The sequence below is a fragment of the Bactrocera neohumeralis genome, chromosome 3 (genome assembly GCF_024586455.1).
Source record: "Bactrocera neohumeralis isolate Rockhampton chromosome 3, APGP_CSIRO_Bneo_wtdbg2-racon-allhic-juicebox.fasta_v2, whole genome shotgun sequence".
In the NCBI taxonomy this organism is placed as follows: Eukaryota; Metazoa; Arthropoda; class Insecta; order Diptera; family Tephritidae; genus Bactrocera; species Bactrocera neohumeralis.
Window position 1 is genome coordinate 50,071,828 of NC_065920.1, and position 22,169 is coordinate 50,093,996.

At 36.9% G+C, this 22,169-nt stretch overlaps 2 protein-coding genes and 1 long non-coding RNA gene across 4 annotated transcripts; 1 reads left to right on the plus strand and 2 right to left on the minus strand.

Annotated features, from left to right (window-relative positions):
- Positions 1–7,759: 7,759 nt before the first annotated feature.
- On the minus strand, positions 7,760–13,058 carry LOC126752290 (uncharacterized). Its single transcript, XR_007665982.1, has 2 exons — positions 13,019–13,058; positions 7,760–7,901 (listed from the first exon to the last, which is right to left on the minus strand). It is a non-coding gene; the product is annotated as an uncharacterized LOC126752290 (long non-coding RNA).
- A 2,240-nt stretch (positions 13,059–15,298) lies between these two features.
- LOC126752396 (uncharacterized) lies at positions 15,299–16,446 on the plus strand. Its single transcript, XM_050463142.1, has 4 exons — positions 15,299–15,399; positions 15,486–15,696; positions 15,771–15,901; positions 15,971–16,446. The coding sequence occupies exons 1-4, from the start codon at positions 15,378–15,380 to the stop codon at positions 16,339–16,341; spliced, it is 735 nt and encodes a 244-aa protein (XP_050319099.1). The 5' UTR covers positions 15,299–15,377; the 3' UTR covers positions 16,342–16,446.
- Positions 16,447–17,451: 1,005 nt separating this feature from the next.
- On the minus strand, positions 17,452–20,327 carry LOC126752394 (KAT8 regulatory NSL complex subunit 2-like). 2 transcript variants are annotated; one of them, XM_050463140.1, is made up of 5 exons: positions 19,679–20,327; positions 19,418–19,610; positions 19,190–19,353; positions 18,719–19,122; positions 17,452–17,773 (listed from the first exon to the last, which is right to left on the minus strand). In XM_050463140.1, the coding sequence occupies exons 1-5, from the start codon at positions 20,169–20,171 to the stop codon at positions 17,603–17,605; spliced, it is 1,425 nt and encodes a 474-aa protein (XP_050319097.1). In that variant the 5' UTR covers positions 20,172–20,327; the 3' UTR covers positions 17,452–17,602. The 2 variants fall into 2 exon arrangements, with proteins under 2 accessions (XP_050319097.1, XP_050319098.1); XM_050463141.1 differs by lacking the exon at positions 17,452–17,773 and adding an exon at positions 17,877–18,142.
- Positions 20,328–22,169: the final 1,842 nt, after the last annotated feature.

Sequence of the window (22,169 nt, forward strand, 5' to 3'; positions counted from 1 at the left end):
ATTCAGGATACATGTGACAATCTCCAAATATTATCGTTGTTTTATGACTGACCCGATGGTTTCGACACTTTACTGAATGTATATGAAAAAAATTCTTTCACTATTCTATTATTTGCATAATATTTTTTGGACCCTAAATGCTCTTGCAAAAACACAATTAGATTTTGAAGAATTCGTAAACTGATTTAACCCCTTAAAGGGTTACATCCGCAGGCAATATAAGATATTTTATTTTATAAATAAATAAAAATTAAGATGAATTTTCAGAATTTCATATATTTTAGTAGTCACTGGCAAAATTTTGATTTTTCACAATATTATTTCTTCCCAAAAAAGATAATTTTTTTGTAAAAAATGTAAACTTCAGAATGGTAAAAATTGAGGCTATTATTATTTATATTTATTTTTTCGTTCATTATGTGGCAACTGTGTGAAAATTACAAGTCCATCGGTCCTGCTTTCGTGAAATTTTCTTCACTGACTCTGAAAACAGTGTTCCGAAAAAAACACGTTTCAAGCTTTGGAAGCCGATTAAACAAAGTTAAAAAGTTCTGACGAATGTGCTCATATTGCCAAAATTATTTCATGGATACATTTTTCGGAGAATATTTCAAATACACTTATGTATAAGCAAAAATTTGATTTTTTCAAATTTACAAATAGATATAAAGGGTGATCCAAGTAAATGTCCCTTTTTTAATACGAGGGCTGCTATATATATTCTGGCCTAGGGCAACACTAAGTGTTGCCAGGTGCAATCTGACATTTCCATTGGAAAGTTTGACATCTTTTAGCATAACATCACTCAGAACGTTTTGTCATTTAATCGTGAATTGTTTTATTTACAGGGAGTTAAAAAATTCATCTCGGCCAAAAAATGGAATTAACTCGTGAAAATTTTGCGATCATTTTTCACAACTTTCGACGTGGATTATCACGACAAGAGTGCATCGATGAACTAAAATCTTTGTATGGCTATAAAGCACCATCCTATAGCACTGTGAAAAACTGGTACAACGAATTCAATCGAGGCCGACGCTCGCTCAAAGACGAATTCCGTGAAGGTCGTCCAAAAACAGCCGTTGTGCCAGAAAACATCGATGCCGTACGTGAACTGATAATGCAAGACCGTCATGTAACATACCTTCAGATAGAGGCATGCCTATGCATTTCTCCCACCAGCATACATTCGGTATTGCATGAACACCTGGCCGTAAAAAAGGTTTGTTCTCGTTGGATCCCGCACAATTTGACAATCGCTCAAAAAAAGGCTCGTGTGGATTGGTGTAAAGAAATGCTGAAAAAATACGATCGCGGTGCTTCAAAAGACGTTTATAAGATCGTCACAGGTGGCGAATCATGGATCTATGCGTATGAGCCCGAAACAAAACAGCAATCGACAAAAAAAAAACCAAAAACCTTTTTCGTTGATAAATATGCCTATTTACATTATTAGGCCAGAAATATATGTATATAGCAACCTACGTAGCCCGTTACAAGAGTCGTGTCAAGCTGCCATATTATTTTTGTTCAGTATTGTTTAGCCTTTGAACAACGTCTATTAATCATTCAACTTTATTACGAAAATTCACGTTCTGTAAAGAATTTTTTTCACACGCTTCGCTCAACTTAATGTCAACATAATCGGTCCACTGAGCGTTCTATTCGCAGCAACATCTCCCATCTTGAGACACAGCATTCATTATTAGATAAAATTTGACCGAATAGACATCTTACGTCGAGATCTCAAATTGAAAGCGTACCTTCCCAAGCGTCATCGCTTCGCTCTATGGGCTCTTAAAAACTTCCAAGAAAATCCGTTCAGCAATGAGACTCTCTCTGGCTCAGTGAGTATGCAAACAAGCAAAATTGTAGCTTTTGGGACAAAGAGCCCCTAAAGAGATTCAAGAGCTCCAATTTAATTAAAAAAAAACAACGGTAAGGTGTGGTTTGTGGGGCGGTGGAATCTTCGGTTCATATTCAAAAATCACATTCAAAAATGATGCCGGTGTGAACGTAACCGTCAATGGCGACCCTTATCGTGGTATGAAAACCGCAAAGCACGTTATCCTTGCGGCATTTGGTTTCAACGAGACTGCGCCGCATCCCACACATAGCATCAATCAATGGATTTGTTGAGCGAACACTTCGGTGAGCAGATAATTTCGATCGATTGGCCACTTGACTTTTTTTCTGTGAGGATATGTAAAGTCTAAAGTCTGTGCGGACAATCCCGCTTCGATTCAGGCCTTGGAACCAAACATCACGCATGTCATTCGCAAGTTACCATTCGAAATGCTCGAACGAGTCACCGAAAATTGTACTCAACGAATGAAACATCTGAGACATAGCCGCGGCCAAAATTTTTAAGAAATAATCTTCAAAAAATAAATGCCAAAGAATGTTCTTTCGAATGATAATAAACATTATCCATTAAATTTGAAGTTTCTGTGTTTTTTCTTTAAAAAAAAAAGTAGGGAACCTCGAGAGTATAATAACACATATCATAATGACAAATAAATTAAAAATACAAGAAGTTTTGCTTATTATTAGCTTATTGGAAAACGAATGAGGGCAAAATTTGAGTGTTTAGTGTTTGATTTCCATAGCAAATGAGGCAGTCGAGTCGAAATCTCTGTTATTACACCTACCAAGAGATCACACATCTACCAGACAGTCCTTTTCAGTATGTAAATATGTAAGTGTATGTATTATGTGAGTTGTTGTTATGTTTTTAAACTCATATGCTACTAACTGTAATTGTATATAAGTACTGAGATACCTAAAAATTGTATGTACATATGTATGCTTGCATGCATCGCCCGCGCATATTGTCTACCAACACTTGTTCACCATGAAATTGTACACCTGTATGAACTGTATTACTTGAGCACATGGGCCAAGGATAAGTTTGGAGCATGTCGGTTTTATTGTATTTGCAACAATTGTTGCCACATGCAGTGTTAAGCGCATTCACGCACACACGCACAGGTACCCGTACATGTCAATAAGAAAGGCCTTAATATGCACCATACATATGTATGTTTGTGAGTATTCTGGCAAAAAATTTACAAATCGCACACGCGCATCACTTTTGCTGTTTGTGTCATTAAATAAACAATAGCAATAGCTGAAATAATGCGAAAGTCAAAATCAAAATAAAAACAATAAATTTGTGAGCAACAATAAAAAAAGAGTTGCAAACAAAGCTATAAAATGCCCTTCTACATTGAAAATACAATAAACAACAACAAATGCCAGCCATAATTATGCCACCCTTTGCTTTTATTATTTGTTGTTTTGCAGTTTCACTCATTCATTCGCTTGTGCGCTCATTTACTTCGTTACATGCATAAGTATGTGTTAAATTTTATGTATGTATTTGTGGTTAACATCGACCCAGTAGGAAATCTAATGCTTTATGGAAAGTTTTAAAATATGGCTAGATATTAATTGTTTGTAAACAATCTGATATCTTTCACTCCCTTGCCTTACTAATGTAGTCTACAGGGTCCGAAGTGTAACCAATTAAAAAAGCCATAAATTCGGTTTGGATAATTATTTTTATTTATTTTAAATTACAAAATGTGTGAAAATAATCATAAATTTAGGACTTTCACTTTTGCTCGATATGATCACCTTTTGCCTTAACTATGGCCTTGAGACGGTCAAAAAACGAATCGCAAGCTGCCCGAATGTGACTTGCCGGTATTTTGGCCCACTCACGGACAATGGCTTTCTTCAGCATCTCGAGGCTGGTGTATTTTTTACTTCGGACCTCGCTCTCCAAAATGACCCAGAGAGAATGATCCATTGGATTCGTATCTGGTGAATTCGAGAGCCATTGTGGGGTCGTAATGAAGTTCGGAACGTTGTTTTTCAGCCATTCTTGGTTCACTCGCGCTTTGTGACACGATGCTGAGTCCATGGTTTGCGACCGAAATGTTTGTTTGCCCACGGCTTCAAAGCAGCCTCCAGAACACTTTCCCGATAATATGTCGCATTTACTTTGACGCCAGGCTCGATGAAAACAATTGGATAGCGCCCATCTGCGGTGACAGCGGCTCAAACCATTATTTTTGGCGGGTGCTGCCTCCTGGTGGCCAACCGATGACTTAGATTCTCGTATGAACGGTCGGTCAAGTAAACCCTATCGTTTTGAAAGTTTACGAATTGCTCAATTGGAAAAATTTTTTCGTCAGAAAACACAATGTTCGGAATTTGACCGCTTTCGGCCAAGCGAAGCAACTGCTTCGCTCTCTCAAGTCTTACTTGTTGCTGCTTCGGTGTGAGATCATGGGTCTTTTGGAACTTGTAAGGCTTGACCTTGAGCTCATTTTTCAATATGCGTCAGATGCTGCGGTCGGATATTTTCAGTTCTTTAGCCATTTGATTGGCACTTCGTCGTGGATTTCGCTCAAGTCGCTTCTTCACTTTTCGAACCATCTCACGTGACGTTGCAGTCTTTTGATGACCACCTCCATGGCGTTTTGCGATGCTACCAGTATCATTGTAACGAGTGATGGTGAGATAAACAAATTTATTCACATTAATGTGTTTGAGCTCACGAACAATTGCTGGCTGTGATTTTCCAGCTAAATATAAAGCAATCACACTATTACGTTTGAATTCCATCGCTGATCTCTTTTTTTGCGTTCATTTTTAGCAAAACGAATTCTCTGAACTGTCATTCAGCAAATTCATAAACAGCTGATTCCAGTGCGACAGTTGCGCGAACGGTCTGAATTTGGTTACACTTCGAGTGCCGGACCCTGTAAATTGAAAAACTTGACTAAAATACTACTCAGCCAATCTGAAGGAAGTATTAGCACATCAGTTCTAAGAAGTCTGTGCAGTAATTGAGGTGTGCTAATTACTCGTACGAGTTTGAGTTCAAAAACTCTCCAACACCTTGCTGTAGTTGTTGTTGCGGTAGAAATCTGCCGAGTTGACAGTCCTTGACCGGATAAAAATCCAGGTCCATTTACATTACATAGAACCGACTGTTATGGGAACGGTTGCCATTTTAGTAAATGGTGATGATTTTACCCTTCCACTCCTTGACTCCAACGCAAAAAATGCTACGTGATAGGAACTTCTGACTATCATTTTGTATGGCAACTATATGCTATAGTGATCCGATCTGAACAATTTATTCGAAGATTACACTCTGGCCTTAGGCTATAATCAATACTAAATTTCTTGAAGATATCTCCGATCGTTCAGATTGTTGTATGCAATAGTATAGATGATGGAGCCATCTGAAGTAGTTTGGATGTGACCAGATATGGCTCAAGCAGCTGGTTTCTGGTCTTAGACCAAGTATCCTCTGGGTAGCCAAAAAAACATCGATTTGAAGGCAGGCTAAAGTGAGAAGGCGAAACATGCCTGTGTCTGTGCACTTGGTTTGGGACCCGCCACGTAAAAAACACCCCCAATGAAAGGAAGAAAACAGCCTCGGATGAGGGTCTCTCCCTTTTGATGACGACCACGGCAAACGCATCACGGATAACGGTTTAAGGGCATGCACCTGGAATGTCCGAGCTTTTAATTGGGAAGGGACCTACTAGTTGATGTCCTCTTAAGAATAAAGGCTGAGATCACCGCCGGCCAAGAAGTGCGATGGACGGGACAATGACTGAGATGAGTAGGTTATTGTGGCATATACTACAGTGGCCATATAAAGAGATCAATTCCGGTGTGGGATTCAAGGGGGGAAGGACGATGATGAAATATGGTTATACGTACAACTAAATTCCAGCATAGCAAAATTTTTCAAGATCCCTAGCTGCCGGATCGAAAAATCACCAACCAGATGGCTAATTTTGTGATAGACGGAAGACACGTCTCCAGTAATTTAGACGTGCGTACGCTCCGAAGTCCTAACATCGACTCGGACCACTATCTTGTTGCAGCCAAGATTCGCGCCCGCCTCTCTTCAGCAAAAACGCACGTCAACAAACACAAAGAAGGTTCGACGTCGAGAAGCTGCAATCACAACACACACACAGCCGGTATAAGGGAACTGTGGGACGGAATTTAAAGCTCCTTACGTACAGCTGCAAACAAAACCATTGGTTTTCGGAAAAAGCAAAAGAGCAGCTGATACGATGAGGAGTGCCGTGCCGCAGCGGAGAGAAAACGGACCTACCTCGCAACCTTACGATCGACCACAAAATGTGCGGTATAGGAAAATACCGAGAGTTGAAGAGGGAAGCGAGACTCATTTGCAGACGGAAAAAGAGAGAGGCCAAAATGCGTGAGTAGATGAAGAAGGTTTCAAGACCGGAGCATACTTTTGTAGAAACCCCATTGGGGTCTAGTAACCGATGCACAGAGCATTCTTAAATTATGGACGGATCACTTCTCCAGCCCGCTGAACGGCAGTGAAAGCATGAGATGTTGAACCCGATTCCCCGACCGATGATGATGGAGCAGACGTTCCATTGCCCAACCATGAAGGAGTTCGAATAGCCATTACACCTCTGAAGAACAACAAAGCGGCGGTGGCCGATGGATTGCCGGTCGAACTATTCCAACACGGCCCAACGATTGGAATTCAAGTCTGCTCTGCGCAATCTAGACAAAGGCAGACCCCACAATCTGCGCCAACAACTGTGGGATAAGACTCTTCAACTTCCCATATACAAGGTTGTATAGAGCGTATTGTGTGAAAGTTGAAAGCCCACCTTCAACAAACTGATTGGATCTTATCAGTTTGGCTTTAGGCCTGGAAAATCAACAACTGACCACTATGCGCCAAATCTTTCAAAGCTGCTTTTGACAGCACGAAAAGGAGCTGCGTTTATCCTGTGACTGACTTTGGTATTCCCGCAAAACTAATACGCTTCTATAAACTAACGTAGAGCAATATCAATAGCTCCGTAAGGATCGCGAAGGATCTTTCCTATCGACAAAGCACAATCTTTTATAAGAGTGTACAGCTGCCGATGACATTAATATCATGGACATCAGTAACCGCGCCGTTAGTTCTGCTCTTGGAGTCTGAATAAGGAAACAAAGCAAATGGGTCTGGTAGTGAACAAGGGAAGACGAAATATCTCCTGTCGTCAAACAAACAGTCGTCGCACTCGCGACAAGGCTCCCAGCATTAACAACAAGAACAAATGTCAGCCTCGAAATTCACGCAGAATAACTCTTGCCAACACGTGCTTCTTCGGATTGAGTAGGCAATTAAGAAGTAAAGTCCTGTCACGACGAACAAAGACCAAACACTACAAATCACTCATTATTCCCGTCGTGCTATATGATGCAGAGGCATGGACGATGACGATGACAACATCTGATGAGTCGGCGTTACGAGTTTTCGAAAGAAGAGTTCTCCGGAAAATATATGGTAGATCATTTTTATGTTGATATCGCTCATATTCGTTTAAGTGCTTTCAAAACACACAATAACCAATAACTTGTTTCTTACACGAGCTTCTAAGCTGTTGCTAACGGTTGTTGTCTCGATTCTCTCGAATTTTAAGGACATCTACTTTAACACGAGCATTCAAACTGTCTCACCTGTTGACGTCGGCATCTATCTAGAATGGCGCTACCGTTCCTTTTGCATAGCGAACGGGCAATCTTCTGTATAATAGCAATTTAGCAGTTTAAAAGCTGTTGTTACCTCAAGAAAACGAGTTAAACCTATATATAATAGAAATATATATAATGGAAATTATATATATAATAGTTTTATACAAACACCAGCCCGATTTGCCAAAAAATAGTAAAAACACTTTTATTGTACTTTAGGTTAATAATTTTATTTTTACAACCGCACGCTTTCGTTGTCTTTTAGTAAGTGAAGTAGGGCACGCATGTGCATACAAAAAGAAGCAAAAATGTTCTTATGTAGAGAGGGAGAGAACAAAGAGAAGAGAGAGCTTTGCCTCTCTCTGAGATCTTCATTGTTCATTCCCTTTCCACACACACACAATGTGTATGTGTACAAGTGTGACTTTTGGTATTTTCAACACGCCACCTCAAAAGTTACACTTTTACAAAATTAAGGAAAAACAAAAGATAATTTTTAAACGAGTGTGTGCATATTCAAATGGTTGTATTATTTTTCTTTTCTGGGGACTTTTTTTTTTTTGATCCAGCATTTGCTGCAAAGAATTGGGGAAACCCAGTAAAACCCAATCAGATCAATAAAAAAAACATAAATTAACAAGATTCGTTTATATAAACAGCAATGGTTAGACTAGAAATTATTTTAGTTTGATTATTGTTAAATATATATATATATATATATGTATATATATAAAGAAATCCAGTTTGTCTTGGTCATCAAGGTTCAGGCTGAAGGTCCAATTAGTCCCAGTTGGTCTCGCAGTGCAGTGAATCTAGCTGTTGGTAGTGACTTCGTTAAAATATCAGCCAATTGGAAATCTGTGGAAATATACTTGACGCAGATTAGTTTGTTTTCAATTTGTTCCCTGGTAAAATGATATTTAATATCTATATGCTTAGTTCTCTTGTGGCAAGTAGGATTATTTGCTATACTAATACAACCTTGGTTGTCTTCAAAAATATCTATTGGGCCATTTAATTTTAATTTAATTTCATTTATTAATGACTTTAGCCATAAAGCTTCTCTAACACCTTCAAATAAGGCCATATATTCGGCTTCGGTAGATGAAGCAGCAACTGATTTTTGTTTCATAGTACTCCAGGAAATTGAACAATTTCCAAACATTTTAAATATATATCCTGTAGTACTTCTCCTATCAGTCTCATTTCCAGCCCAATCAGAATCGACATACCCTATAAGAATATTATCTACTTTAAGATTCCTTTTGAACGATAACTTCAAGTCAACAGTTCCTTTTAGGTATCTTAAAACTCGTTTAAGACATTGCCATAATTCTTTATTATTATTATTAGTATACCGGCTTAAGATACTTATTGATGTACTCAAGTCCGGACGTGTGCACAACATTATATACATTAAACAGCCAATTAAATTCCTACATGGTGCTTCACATGATTCTTCCGCTTGCAAGTCCTCATAATTTAATTTGTTTGGAAGAGGGGTACTAACTGGATTACAATCCTCCATTTTGAATTTCTTTAAAACATTTTTAATATATGCAGATTGACTGAGACAAATTTGATCATCTTTTCGATCAATTTTTATTCCAAGGAAATGTCGTATTTCACATAAGTCAGTCATTTGAAACGTACTTGAAAGATAAGTTTTAAATTTAGACATACTTTCGGAATTACTGGTGGCAATTACCACATCGTCAACATATAATAGTATATATATATTTTTACTTATATCTCCCTTATCTAAAATATATATACATCGGTCTACTTCTAGATTCTGAAAACCAAAATTTTTAAGTGCACTTTCAAAAACCTCAAACCAGCATCGTGCAGCTTGCTTAAGGCCATAAATAGCTTTATTTAGTTTACATACTTTATTTCCATCATACAGGTTTAAACCTTTTGGAACCTTCATATAAATTTCATCCTTTAAAGTTCCATATAAAAACGCTGTTTTTACATCCATATGATGGATCAGTAAATTATATTGATTAGAAAATGCCAAAAGAAATCTGAAACTAGAAATTCGTGCAACAGGTGCAAAGGTCTCATCATAATCCATCATATATTCTTGGGTGAAGCCCCTTGCTACCAGTCTTGCCTTATATTTTAGTAAATTACCATTTTCGTCTTGCTTTAAACTAAAAACCCACTTGCAATCTACTATGTTTTTATCCATAGGCCTTTGCACTAAGCACCATGTATTATTTACAAAATGAGAATTTAGCTCATCTTGAATGGCTTCCTCCCACAAGATTCTGTCATCGCGAAATTTAATTTCCTCATATGTATTGGGAATATCACTTAAACATAATTGGGTATTCATAAGACATTTTTCTAAAAATCTATATGATAATTTTGGTTTATCTTTATTTCTCTCACTGCGTCTGATTTGTTGATTTTCATTTTCACCAGTTTCAACTACTGGATCGGTATTCTCGAGACAAGTGGAATTTTCATTTGAGTTTTCACCAGACTTTGAATCCATTGATTCATTCATTTCCTGTGATGGAAAATTTGACTCTTCATTCTCTTCAATTGGAGAATCATGACTTCTGCTATCATCATTATGTTTTACCACAGAGTCATTTTCATTTAAGGTCATAGATTTTATGTTTCTTTCGTCCACCACTACATCTCTAGCTATCATAAATTTTCTCGATTCCTCATTCCACAATTTATAGCCATTTGGCTCATACCCAACGAGTATAGTCTTGATGGATTTTTCATCAAATTTTCGCTTACGCACTTTATTTAGTGCGTATACAGTTGATCCAAAAATTTTCAAATATTTTAATATTGGCTTCTTTTTATGCCACATCTCATATGGTGTTTTTCTTATATTTTCCAAAGCTCTACTTGGGGACCTATTAACTAAATAAGTTGCTGTTAAAACAGCTTCTCCCCAAAAACTTTTATTAAGTTTAGTACAGTTAATCATAGAGCGAGCTTTTTCGGTGATTGTTCTAATCATCCGCTCTGCAACACCATTCAATTGTGGGGTATGAGGAACCGTTAAATGATAGCTGATACCTTTTTCTACACAAAATTCACGCATTTCATTAGAGAGGTATTCCCTACCATTGTCAATATATAGATTTACCATTTTTAAGTTGAAATGAGCCTCACTTTTTGCCACAAAGTCTTTGAATACAAAAAACACGTCTGATTTATATGTTATTAAATATGTCACACAGTAATGTGTGAACTGATCAATAAATACTACATAGTAGTTTTTATTATCAATAGTTGAGGGCGTAATCGGACCACACACGTCAGAATGAACTACGAACAATGGGCGGTCAATATTTTCTTTGTTTTTAGATTTTTCAAATTTTAGCCTAGATTGCTTTCCGTTAATACACGCCTCACATATTTCATTTCTATTTAGCTGTACGTTTTTTATAAGTTCAACATCTTCAAACAAGCTATTCCGTTTAATTTCTAAGAATTTTCCTACACTAATATGGCCTAACCTTTCATGCCACAAGCGATATTCTGCATCATTTAAAATTTTGGATGTATATACTTTACTATTTAAATAAAATTTCACAATCGGTACATTATACTTACATATCCCTTTAAATGCCAAGTTACCATTTTTGACTACTTTTATACCATCCGGATTAAATTCGACGGACATTCCAGCATCTAGCATCTTCTTTACGGATAGTAAATTGTGCGGGATTTCCTTGCAGTACAGCACATTATATAATGCAATGTTTTTCCCAGAACTGTTAAGACTAACTAGTCCTTTCGCAGTAGCATACACAAATTCTCCACGCTTTGCAATCTCAATAGCCACACTTGGATTTATATTCTCATACTCGGAAAATAAAGTTATGTCATTTACTATATGATCTGATGCCCCTGAATCTAGTATAAAATCTACGCCATCTGTCTTTTCACTGGAATTAGCTAATTTCATCATAAATGCGAAAGCATAGTCCGGCTGCGTTGCTGCCATCTGAGTCTGTCTCTCTCTAACCGCTACGTTCATCATAAATGCAAACGAGCGTTCTGGCTGCGTTGCTGTTGCCATCTGAGCCTGTTTCTCTCTAACATTACTTTGGACATGAACATTCTGGTTGCCACCTGCCTGCCTTTTTAAGAAGAAACAGTCTTTCTTCATATGGCCTAATTTGCCGCAATTAAAACACTTCAACTTAAGCTTTGACCTATTCTGAAATTGTTTCTTCACAATTTTTGTTATTTTGTTTTTGTATGTGCTATCCCTAGGCTCTCGATTGCCTATAGCCTGCAACACTTTTGCACTTGTGTCCTTGCCAACTCCTTTTAGTTTAATTTCGTGATCGAGAAGCCGAGTCTTTACAAAGCCTAATGTTAAATTACTCTCAGAGAGAGTTTCTATCGCTGTAATTACACCATCATAGCTAGTTGGAAGTGTTAGAAGCAAATGAGACACTTTGTCCATTTCATCTATCTTGGCTCCCGCCGCAACTAACTCAGTAACCAAATCATCAAATAAACGAAAATGGTTTACTAGCGGAGTATCACCCTTCAGTTTTAAAGACAATAGTTGTTTGCGTAATGAAAGTTGAGATGCCAGGCTTTTACGCTCGTAAATAGTGTCTAAATTTTCAAAAATCTCCTTAGCCGAGTTCCCATTGTTGGCAAATACTAAAAAAGAGTCACTCAAATATTCTATTACAAGACTCTTTGCATTTCTTTCTGCCCGCTTTACTTCATCACTTTCCTTATCATTTGGTTCCTCATCAATTACTTTTAACAACTCGTTTTCCTCTAACAAAGCCCTGACTCTAAATTTCCATATAGAATACTTTTCCCCGTTAAAAGGCGTTATGTTTCTCTTTCCTTTTTCCATCTTCCGAGAATAACTGTTCCTTTTTTTTTTTTTTTTTTTTTTTTTTTTTTTTTTGATTGCTATGCGCTTCTCAGAATTTTCGTTGCTAGTCTGCTCTAATACTCACACAGAAATTGAAAAAAAAAATGTACGCCAATTTGGTGCGTTATACAATACAAATATGTATGTACATATATGTACGTTGTTCACTTATGTATAAGCACAAATTTCAATATTAATTAATTTGTTTAGACTTGATTTAAGTTTCAGTTGTTTCACTTTTCTTATTTCAATTTTATTATTTGTTAACAATAAAAACGTTTCACTATAGCACTTAGCTGCAAACTGTGACTGGGCCCATAACCTATGGAAATTATATATATAATAGTTTTATACAAACACCAGCCCGATTTGCCAAAAAATAGTAAAAACACTTTTATTGTACTTTAGGTTAATAATTTTATTTTTACAACCGCACGCTTTCGTTGTCTTTTAGTAAGTGAAGTAGGGCACGCATGTGCATACAAAAAGAAGCAAAAATGTTCTTATGTAGAGAGGGAGAGAACAAAGAGAAGAGAGAGCTTTGCCTCTCTCTGAGATCTTCATTGTTCATTCCCTTTCCACACACACACAATGTGTATGTGTACAAGTGTGACTTTTGGTATTTTCAACACTTACATATGTATACAATTTACTATGTAATTTATTCACAACTTGGTTGAAATAATTGTTGTAATAATACACTTTTCAAATAATTTATTATTCAATGAATCAAAAGCGGTCCCCGCGGAAGCTACAACACGACTAAATGTTGGTTTAAATTATAAATTTTAATATAGATGAATGTTTATAATAATTAAAATAAATATAAATTTAATTCGTCTAACATTTTAAGAGCACAAAACTATTCAAAATAGCTTCGCAGAGAAGACGCACCCCAAGAAGCCGGGAGTAATATCAAGCGACGAAAATGGAGCGGATAGTGTCGGATTGCGCTTACCGGCATTCCAGGCCGGGGGAAAATATTGGCTCTGTCCTTGTCCTGTGGATAAGAGATCCCACATTATTAGGGCGGGGAGGTGGAGTTTACGTAGCCGGGGAAGTCTGTATTTTTGCCAGAGTTTGCGGATTTTGTTTTTCCTGGCGATGAGTGTACGGATACGTGGGGGGAGGTTATTTAGGTTGGTGGTAGCTTCTATTAGGGAGGTGGCTGAAATTATTGACCTTTGGATTTCTTCCGTCAGACCTGCGACGGCCTTTTCAAGATCAGCTATGGAGACTAATTGGTCGATGAGAATTAACCAGATGTTCGGGTTTTCCGGGTTTAAGAATTAAATTAAATTTCCATTGCGATTCGAAATGACAAAGTCTTAGCATTCCATTAAAAAGCTTGGTAATCATGTTGACTACGTTTTCGGGTAGTGTGCATGCTTCTGATCAAGACTTCCGCAGCATAATCGACATCTGCCTCAGAGGAAATCGCGAGGTTGAGGTCCACATTGTCTTTTAGACATTTGCAATAATTTAAATAATTTGCCAATTTGCGAAGTACTCTGGTGGGTTTATTCATTGCGACTGCCAGCGTATATACTTCGAGCAGAACTGCGCTGTGATCAAAGACGTTTTTTTACTTTCAAGTAGATAGAAGCAGGATTGCAGATAGTTAACTAAGTGAAGCCCCCAGTTAAGGAGCATAATGAACTCCACTCCAATCAGTGATTTCTGCGAAAGCATCCCTGTAGTCACCGGCTTGGAGCGGAACCGCGTACTAGGAGCATCAAGAGGTCCCTCCTCAACTACGTCGACGACATAAAACAAATAAAACAAAACGTCCGAAGTCTAGTCGCCGTCTTCGGATGCAACAAACTTCAGACATGCACTGACCGCCATTCACAATGGAGCCATTAACACCTTCACCAACTCCCTAACAGTGAATGGCGTACTTGGAGTCAAGCCACCACCCATTGCAGGCGAAGAGCTCAAGTTGCCGCGAGAATCGAGAGTGACCCTTGCGCAGCTTCATTCTGGATATGGTAGAAGGTTAAACTCCTACTTATCCAGAATAGACCCCGACATATCTAAAATACATACATATGTCCAGCGTGCAATGAGTCCCCGCATAACACTAACCACCTCTTTGCATGCCCTGCCAACCTACATATCTAACACCCTTTTCCCTATAGTCCGACTCCGTCGAAACAGCACGTTTCCTGGTCCTTTCGTTCGATGACCTCGATGGCAACTTATCTAATCCTTACCATCCTAACGATTATTAGGTACCCGTTACAACTACAACAACATAGTTTTTATATAATAATGTGTTTTTGTATTTATTATTTTTAAAATTTTTAATTTCAAATATCGGACTAAAAAATTATTTACAAAACCGAATTAAAAAACTGTTTGAATGGAAAATTTGCATCATGGAATATAATCTCTTAAATTATTCTTTGAGAGCTCGAATAATCTTCCGTTGTCACAAAAACCTTTAAAAGCGCGCTGTAAATAGAAATAAATACTTTTTACCATATCTAATAATAATAATGATTTACTAATTCATTTCTGTTTATCAAATGAGCTATGTACATAAATGCAAAAACAAAACTAAACCCCGAAAAATAAATTAAATTACAAACAATAGTATGGCAGTGTATCTAAAGCGCAACTCCATGCCAAGCGTGTGCGTGCGTATGCGCTGAGCAAATTTCAATGCCATCGTGCGAGTCACAAAAATACCAGTTTTACGTGTAAACAAAAAGCTTCAGCAGTTAACAATCAGTTAATGCACTGCGTTTTTAATATAACCAACAAAATGCTTGAAAACAATAATTTTCCACAATTTGCCGCATAGGAATGCTTAGCTTCATTGCACAATTAGTATTCAATTGAATGTAAATCGAATAAAATATTGCATGCAACCCTGTACGTTTTGCTTTTGCTTGGGTAATTAAAAGGCAATCGCTAATTGCTAGTTCAATTAAGCAGCAATATGAAGAGTGAAAAAATTACTTGTGAGTAAATTAAAAGCATAATATTATAAATATATACTATAAAATAGAAAATTTACTAATTTCTACGTATTTACTATTTATAACAGCGCCAAAAGCTAAAAGGAAGCGACTAGCCTGGACTGAAGGTGCCGAGCTGGCCATACTGGAATTGTGGGCAGAGCACGTAGTCGAGCTCCGTGGAGTACGTAAAAATATGCATATTTATGAGAGAATATCAGAAGAATTAGTTAAGTTGGGCTACATATATAATGCGCGGGAGGTGCAAGTGAAATTGGCCAATTTTTCACAGCGTTATCGGTGCGTATACGATATTTAAAACTTATATTGTTAGAATAAGAAATTAACTGAATTTTCAATATTGACAAAATTAGCACCGAGAAAGCTAATATGTTAGAATCTGGTGAAACAACATCTTCTTGGCCACATTATGGACGTGTACACCAAATAATTGGACGTTTCAAAGTAAACTCGTTTTACGATTCAACACTGGAAACCATCCAAGGTACGCAATTACGCTTTAAAAAAATACAATATCATTATAATACAAAAATATATTTTAATTTTTCAATAGCGGAATCATCTGGTACATCACGCCTATCACCATTTGTACCGCCATCCCCACATGCAGCACCTGTCCCTTCTCCGCCGGCATCCCCACATGCATCACCTGTCCCTTCTCCGCCGGCATCTCCGCGTGCAAGCACTTCTACGCCAGTAACCGTGCCCAATAAGAAGACGAAAGGCGTGAGCCAATTCCAATTGAAAGTGCTGGACAAATTCGAGGAACTGTCAGCGGAGATAACACAGTATTTAAGGCATACCGAAGAAAATGAAAGGCAACTAATTGAAATTGAACGACAAAAGGCGGAGTCACTGAAAAAATTTAATGAAGTTAACAGAGAGTTTAAAGACGCTATCTTAAAGTTTCTACAGAAAGAATAGAAGTGTATTATTAAATTTCTTTGTTAATATTAAAGAGTCAGATTTATAGTATGCTAAGTATTGATTTTTTATGGTATAAAGAGATACGTTGGTCAGAACAAATTAGATTTGTATTTTATTGCTAAAGTTTCTGCTGCTTGCACTCTGAAATCCATAGTTCTTTTCTTAATAAAAATCAATCTTCAATTGATTAAGATATTCACATTTTTGCCAAAGTAGGGCTAAGGTTCTTGGTTATAAATAATCATTTAGTCATTGGCTTGCCAAGAATCCTTAAATAACTCTACCGTACGTGACAAAACTCACAATTCTCTCTATCTTTTACCACAAATACCGTTTTTTTGTATTAATTACATATTTGTATGTGTTAGTCTGGATGTGCTACAAACGCCGTGCTATTTTCTTTACTCTTTTGAGTCACTAAAGCGATCTCATGCAATTTCTCTCTGATGAATTCTCTTTAAAGGACTAAAAATTTTGTGGCAGCGTAAAATATTCCCAAATACTTTTATTGATGCTGCTCATCTGCATTTAACCTTTTATCGCTGTTGTTCTACTCACAGAAACATTTCAGAAGAATTATACCTTGGCGGTAAAAATATCCCTTTCTGTTCCAAACCCAACAGCCGTGGGAACGCATCTGACCCTTCTGCCGGTTGACTGCATTGATGTTAGTGGTTCTTTTAAGGGCTTCTGTGTTTTTCCACATATTCGCTTATCATAGCATTTTTTTTACTTTACTTTCATAACATTTTTCTTTTTACTTTACATTCATAACATTTATCTGTTTACTTCAGCTTATTTATTTGCTCTAATTTTATTGTTGAATAGTAAATTGACATTTTTCCGTTTAATGTTTTTCGAATTGTGATTTTGTTTACAAAACGGATCTAACCTATAAAATACACTTCCGTTAGCAACTGGAGCTGCCGGATCGATGTTTTTACATATTGTGCAAAATTAAAATGTAAAGATGTCTATATTGCAAATTTTGCAGCATTTATTTAATCTGTAGGCTACTGTCTGGGTGGCGTTTGCTGCAAATTTTCTTCAAACACACATTTGTTTTTAAAATTTTTGTTCAACCATATTGAGTAAATAATTGCTGTATTTAAAAACGACTAGTTCTTTATTAGTCATGTAAATATTGCAACGATTTTCAAGCAAATTTTTCTAATTAAAAAAATATATTAAAAATATATCTTTCAAATATTAAAATCATTTATCATAAAATTAAACTAGTTAGACGAACACTATTTTTCTATTCACTGGCTTTTGAGGTCGTGGCGTTTCGCTCACTATGCGGCGAGGGTACCGTTTTTCGTGTAGGTGATGCTGTAACTGCACTTTCGGTTTTGACATTCGTTTGACTGGGCGATTTGAAATTGGCTTCTTCCTTTGCATCGTCCTCTTCAGTTTCCGATTCATATTTCTGTAAAGAAAAACATTGTGTAATCGGTATAGACTATTAATATTGATATAGTGAAAATCACTATTTACTTAACGATTAAGTTCCATTAATTGGTTGTGCAATCTTTTGTTATTGTTTAAGTATTTTTTGTATTCTTTTCGTGATTACAATTAGTACCTAAATTTTAAACGCTTTTCGCACATTACACATATGTACATATTGGCCATAGTAAAAGCAATGCTAATTAACATTTTAAGTGGACATTTCATTTAATTATATTAATATTATAATTAAGCATTTGTATATTTTGCTTTCACAACGTCACAGTCTTAAATTACCCATTCCCTGTATTGCGCTCCTTCACGATACGGGAGCATATTTAGGGTAATCCTGTAAGATGGAGGAGAACGGATGTGTATTTACAATTACAAAATGTTTGAGATTTCACAAACTGAAATCAAAAAGCAGTGCAACAATCGTAAACTAAATTAAAAAACTAAACAATAGTTAGAAAACTTAAAAACGATAATCATAATTGTTTCTTTTAAATAAAAATAGTTACAATCTGTCTTGTTTAAATGTAAGCAGCTTAAAAGGGTAAACTGTAAATACATTTTGTATTTTTATGTATTATTTAATTTTTTCAACAGGGTTACGAATTTTTAATTCAAAATGTTTGGTTTACAAAATTAAATTTTCTTTTTTACCCCTGATTTGGATTAATGTTTTTTTCAAACCGGTATTTGGGATTAAAAATTATTTTTGATTAAGATTTCGGGATTACAAAATAAAACATTAATTCTATTGTTAACTCAATTATATTTTTATGCATTAAATGCAACACTGTTTAACATACATGAAATGTATCTACAATTTACCGCACTAATTAACCTTTGCATAGCAATATGCAAATGTAAAGCATTTAGTACTAGGTAAAAAATACTTTGTTTTTTACGACGAACACACCTTTTGTATAAATTGACGTCGGGCGGGCATAGACAAATGCAAGATACAAGTCGATGCATCGTCAAAGATGCACGGTATTGGTTCCTGGCACACAACACCGCTCTTCTCCACCTCACAGGCGCGGAAAAGTATTTGCTTTTTGTCTTCCATAATATGTTTGCGGCAGTATTTACAGCATGGCATTGCGCGTTCACCGCACTTAACACCACCCTCAGAGAAGGCACATTTAGTAAAACCCGGACCTTTATGTGCATAGCCATCTGTAGCGCGCGAACGCTTTTCTTTGAATTTCTTATACAGCACTGCTTCAACGCCATAACGGCGATGATATGTGTTAAGCGCCTTCAGTTGATCGTAGAGTTTACGTTCGCGCGGCGAGTCCTTTAATTGATCATGTATGCTGCCTGTGATTGATAATGAACAAACCTAATTAATATTTTTTTTAATTAACTACGCTGCAAAAAAACTTACATAACATTTCACGTTCCTTGCGTAAAGCTTGTAAATATCGACGCCGGCGTTCCTTGAGTGTGTGATGCAAACTATTGATTTGATCAATATATAAACCTTGCAGCTTTGTGAGTTTCGCTTCAGCAATACGCACCGCTTCTTCACGTGTGTAAATGCCAGCATGTCTGTAGGGTTTAGAAGTAATGTAAGCATTGCACATTATTTAAATAAACTCAGTTTAACAATTACTTTAATAAATCTTCAGGTGCCGAGTCTGCACTATCATCGTCGGACTCATTGAATTCATAACCACGCGCAGTGTTGCTTATGCTGGGCTGTTCGTTATCCTCGCTGTTGCTATCAGATGCATAATCCAGGATGCGTCTTCTCTTCTGCATGCTTGATAAGGCAGTATTAAGGCTATTTACCTGATCGTATGCAACTTTGGAAAAAAAAAAAAAACAAATATAAAAAAATATAAAAAGAAATGCGTGTTTGATTTCTACACACCAAATGGTGCAACATGCGGTGACACCACATCAATTTCTTCATCTTGCTCTGCAATTGGCTCTTCTGGCTGCACATCCTCAACATTGATGTGATGCGCTAAGTTGTTTAACAATACTTCATTGGTATCGGTGCGCTTCAATTTTCCAACTGTTGCGTGCGTTTTTTGTAACTGCGCTTGACGATTATGTTCGAAACAGAGCGTTGTCAGTGCAGGATCTTTTTTTATGTCATGCTTTTGTAGTGCATTGGCACATTTACGTCCGTTGCCATAAATAAAAGTGCATTGACGAAAGTTTCCACACGGATCCTGTAGAATGTGGCGCATACAGTATTCGTAGCCGTCAACACGTGGTATTGAACATTCGTAGGTGGAGTTAGAACAACGTTTTACTTTGTTTTCGATTTCCTGATGTAATTGCTCACGCAATTCTTGTATGCTGCCGCCGTAGCGTAAAAATTGTCTTTGGCGTGAATGAGAGCAACCGGCAGACATTTCGAAAAAACTTCTAATTCACTTTTATCACAAAGTATATTTCTTTAATTTATGTTCACGTAAAGCAATCACATATCATTTGGTATAATTGTTTTATACAAAAATTCACGCCGCTATGGAAATTATAAGCACGAAATTTGTTATGCACATAGAGAAAAACATGAAAGCTATCTAAAGTTATCGATAGTCACACAGCTAAGTTATCGATTGTTTGGTATTCCGGGAGTTACCATATTGGATGTTATTATGAACTTGTGTATTGGTCTTTATAATTTTTTATTTTATTTTTTGTTAGCAAAACACACATCGGAAATTAAGTTATAAGCACCATGTATCTCATAAGAACTTTGCGTGAGAAAGGAATAAACTTTCACGAGCATTTCGGTTAGTTTAGATAATTCCGTCTTAACTCATTCAAACTTTAACAGAAATCTCCGGTAGAGTTTTCAGTTAACCATCGGGTAAGCAATTTAACTGGTGAGTGAGATAAGAGTAATTAGATTCACGTGGAGACTCTTTATATACAGTATATAAGTTAAGTATGTCGGCCTCGATTCTGGATAAGTAGGAGTTTATCCAACTCCAGTATCCTCAAATATCCGAAATTCTTCTAGAACCGCGAGGTAATTTGATCTCTCTTTTGCGATAGGTAGGGAAAAGTGTTAATTGAATTGCCCTACAGTGAATGGCGTTCAGTATTTGTCTAAAGTTAGTTACCTGGTCTGTAAGGTGTTCTGTCCCGTCGAAATATCGTAGGAATATTCTACTGATGCTCATGGGAGGCGGCTACACTCAAAACAGGACACTGCGAGGATGATTTCTGCGACAACATTCGAACAGTAACTGACTGGAGAGCAGTTGTGAATTTTTGTATGTTCAGGAACGATTGTTCCCTCGTGTTTACTCCTGTTGGAAGATCTGACTGAAACCTTTGGTAAATATGTCACCGCCTTCAGCAAACTTAAAACTAATTTCAAGTAAATTAGAAGTATCTTATGAACTTCGCCCGGAATCTTAATGGACTGCGTGCGGGCCCATTCCGAGCCGGGCATTAGGCTAAATTTACTTTATTTTCCAATAAAAATTACCAGAAAACTATGTTGTTTATTTCATTGCCATCTGTCATCACAATATTTTTTGTGACATTGTTAAGTTGAAAACTTATCGGATGCACGGTTAATAACAGAAATGTGTTGACACGAAATTTATTGTCTCCAGAAATGTTGTTTTAGATTGGTTAGCGGGCACTGCAGGCTAAGGAAGCAATTATCCAACATGGGCATAGTCTCTTTTGCGACATGAAACAGGAAACTCCAAAACACCTGATTCTAGATTGCCCAGCAATTTGTAGAAGCATACTTAAGGTCCTAGGCTCCATCTACGTGGACAGGGACCACATCACCTCAGTCGCGATCAGCAAACACCTGGAATTATTCAGAGTGGTGGATCTTTGCGACCATATTTGATATAGAAGAGGTCACAACAGACCATAGGTCGCAGTGCAAAACCTTTCTATCTATCTACATATCTATCTATCTAGTAATACAGTAAATCAGGAAGCAAAAGATTAATGCTAAAGAAATTTTAGGTAACAACTGACTCTTTTTGAATAATGAAAACGTACTCATATGATCCAACTGTTCGGAATCTTGCATTTCATTTATAGAAGTAAAAATGCGCAAATATATTTGAAGGAAAGATGGTAATGAATCCCCTACAGCGAATGGTCGCCAAATTGATGACATTAATGACAGCAAGATACCATTCACCACCTTGAAGGACTTGTCTGCTCTGCTCATAAACAACCAGTCGCGCAATCAGTCTTTTGGCATCGTCAAATTAATGAGCCGCAAACAATATTCGCAACAGCCAAGAATTTCTTGAACTGCTATGATAGCCAAACACAGGTAACGGAAGAATTGACTGCATATTGAGATAATGAAAGGTTTATGGAAACGCCCAAATTCTATTGTCCTTTACTTAAATTTCCATTTCACA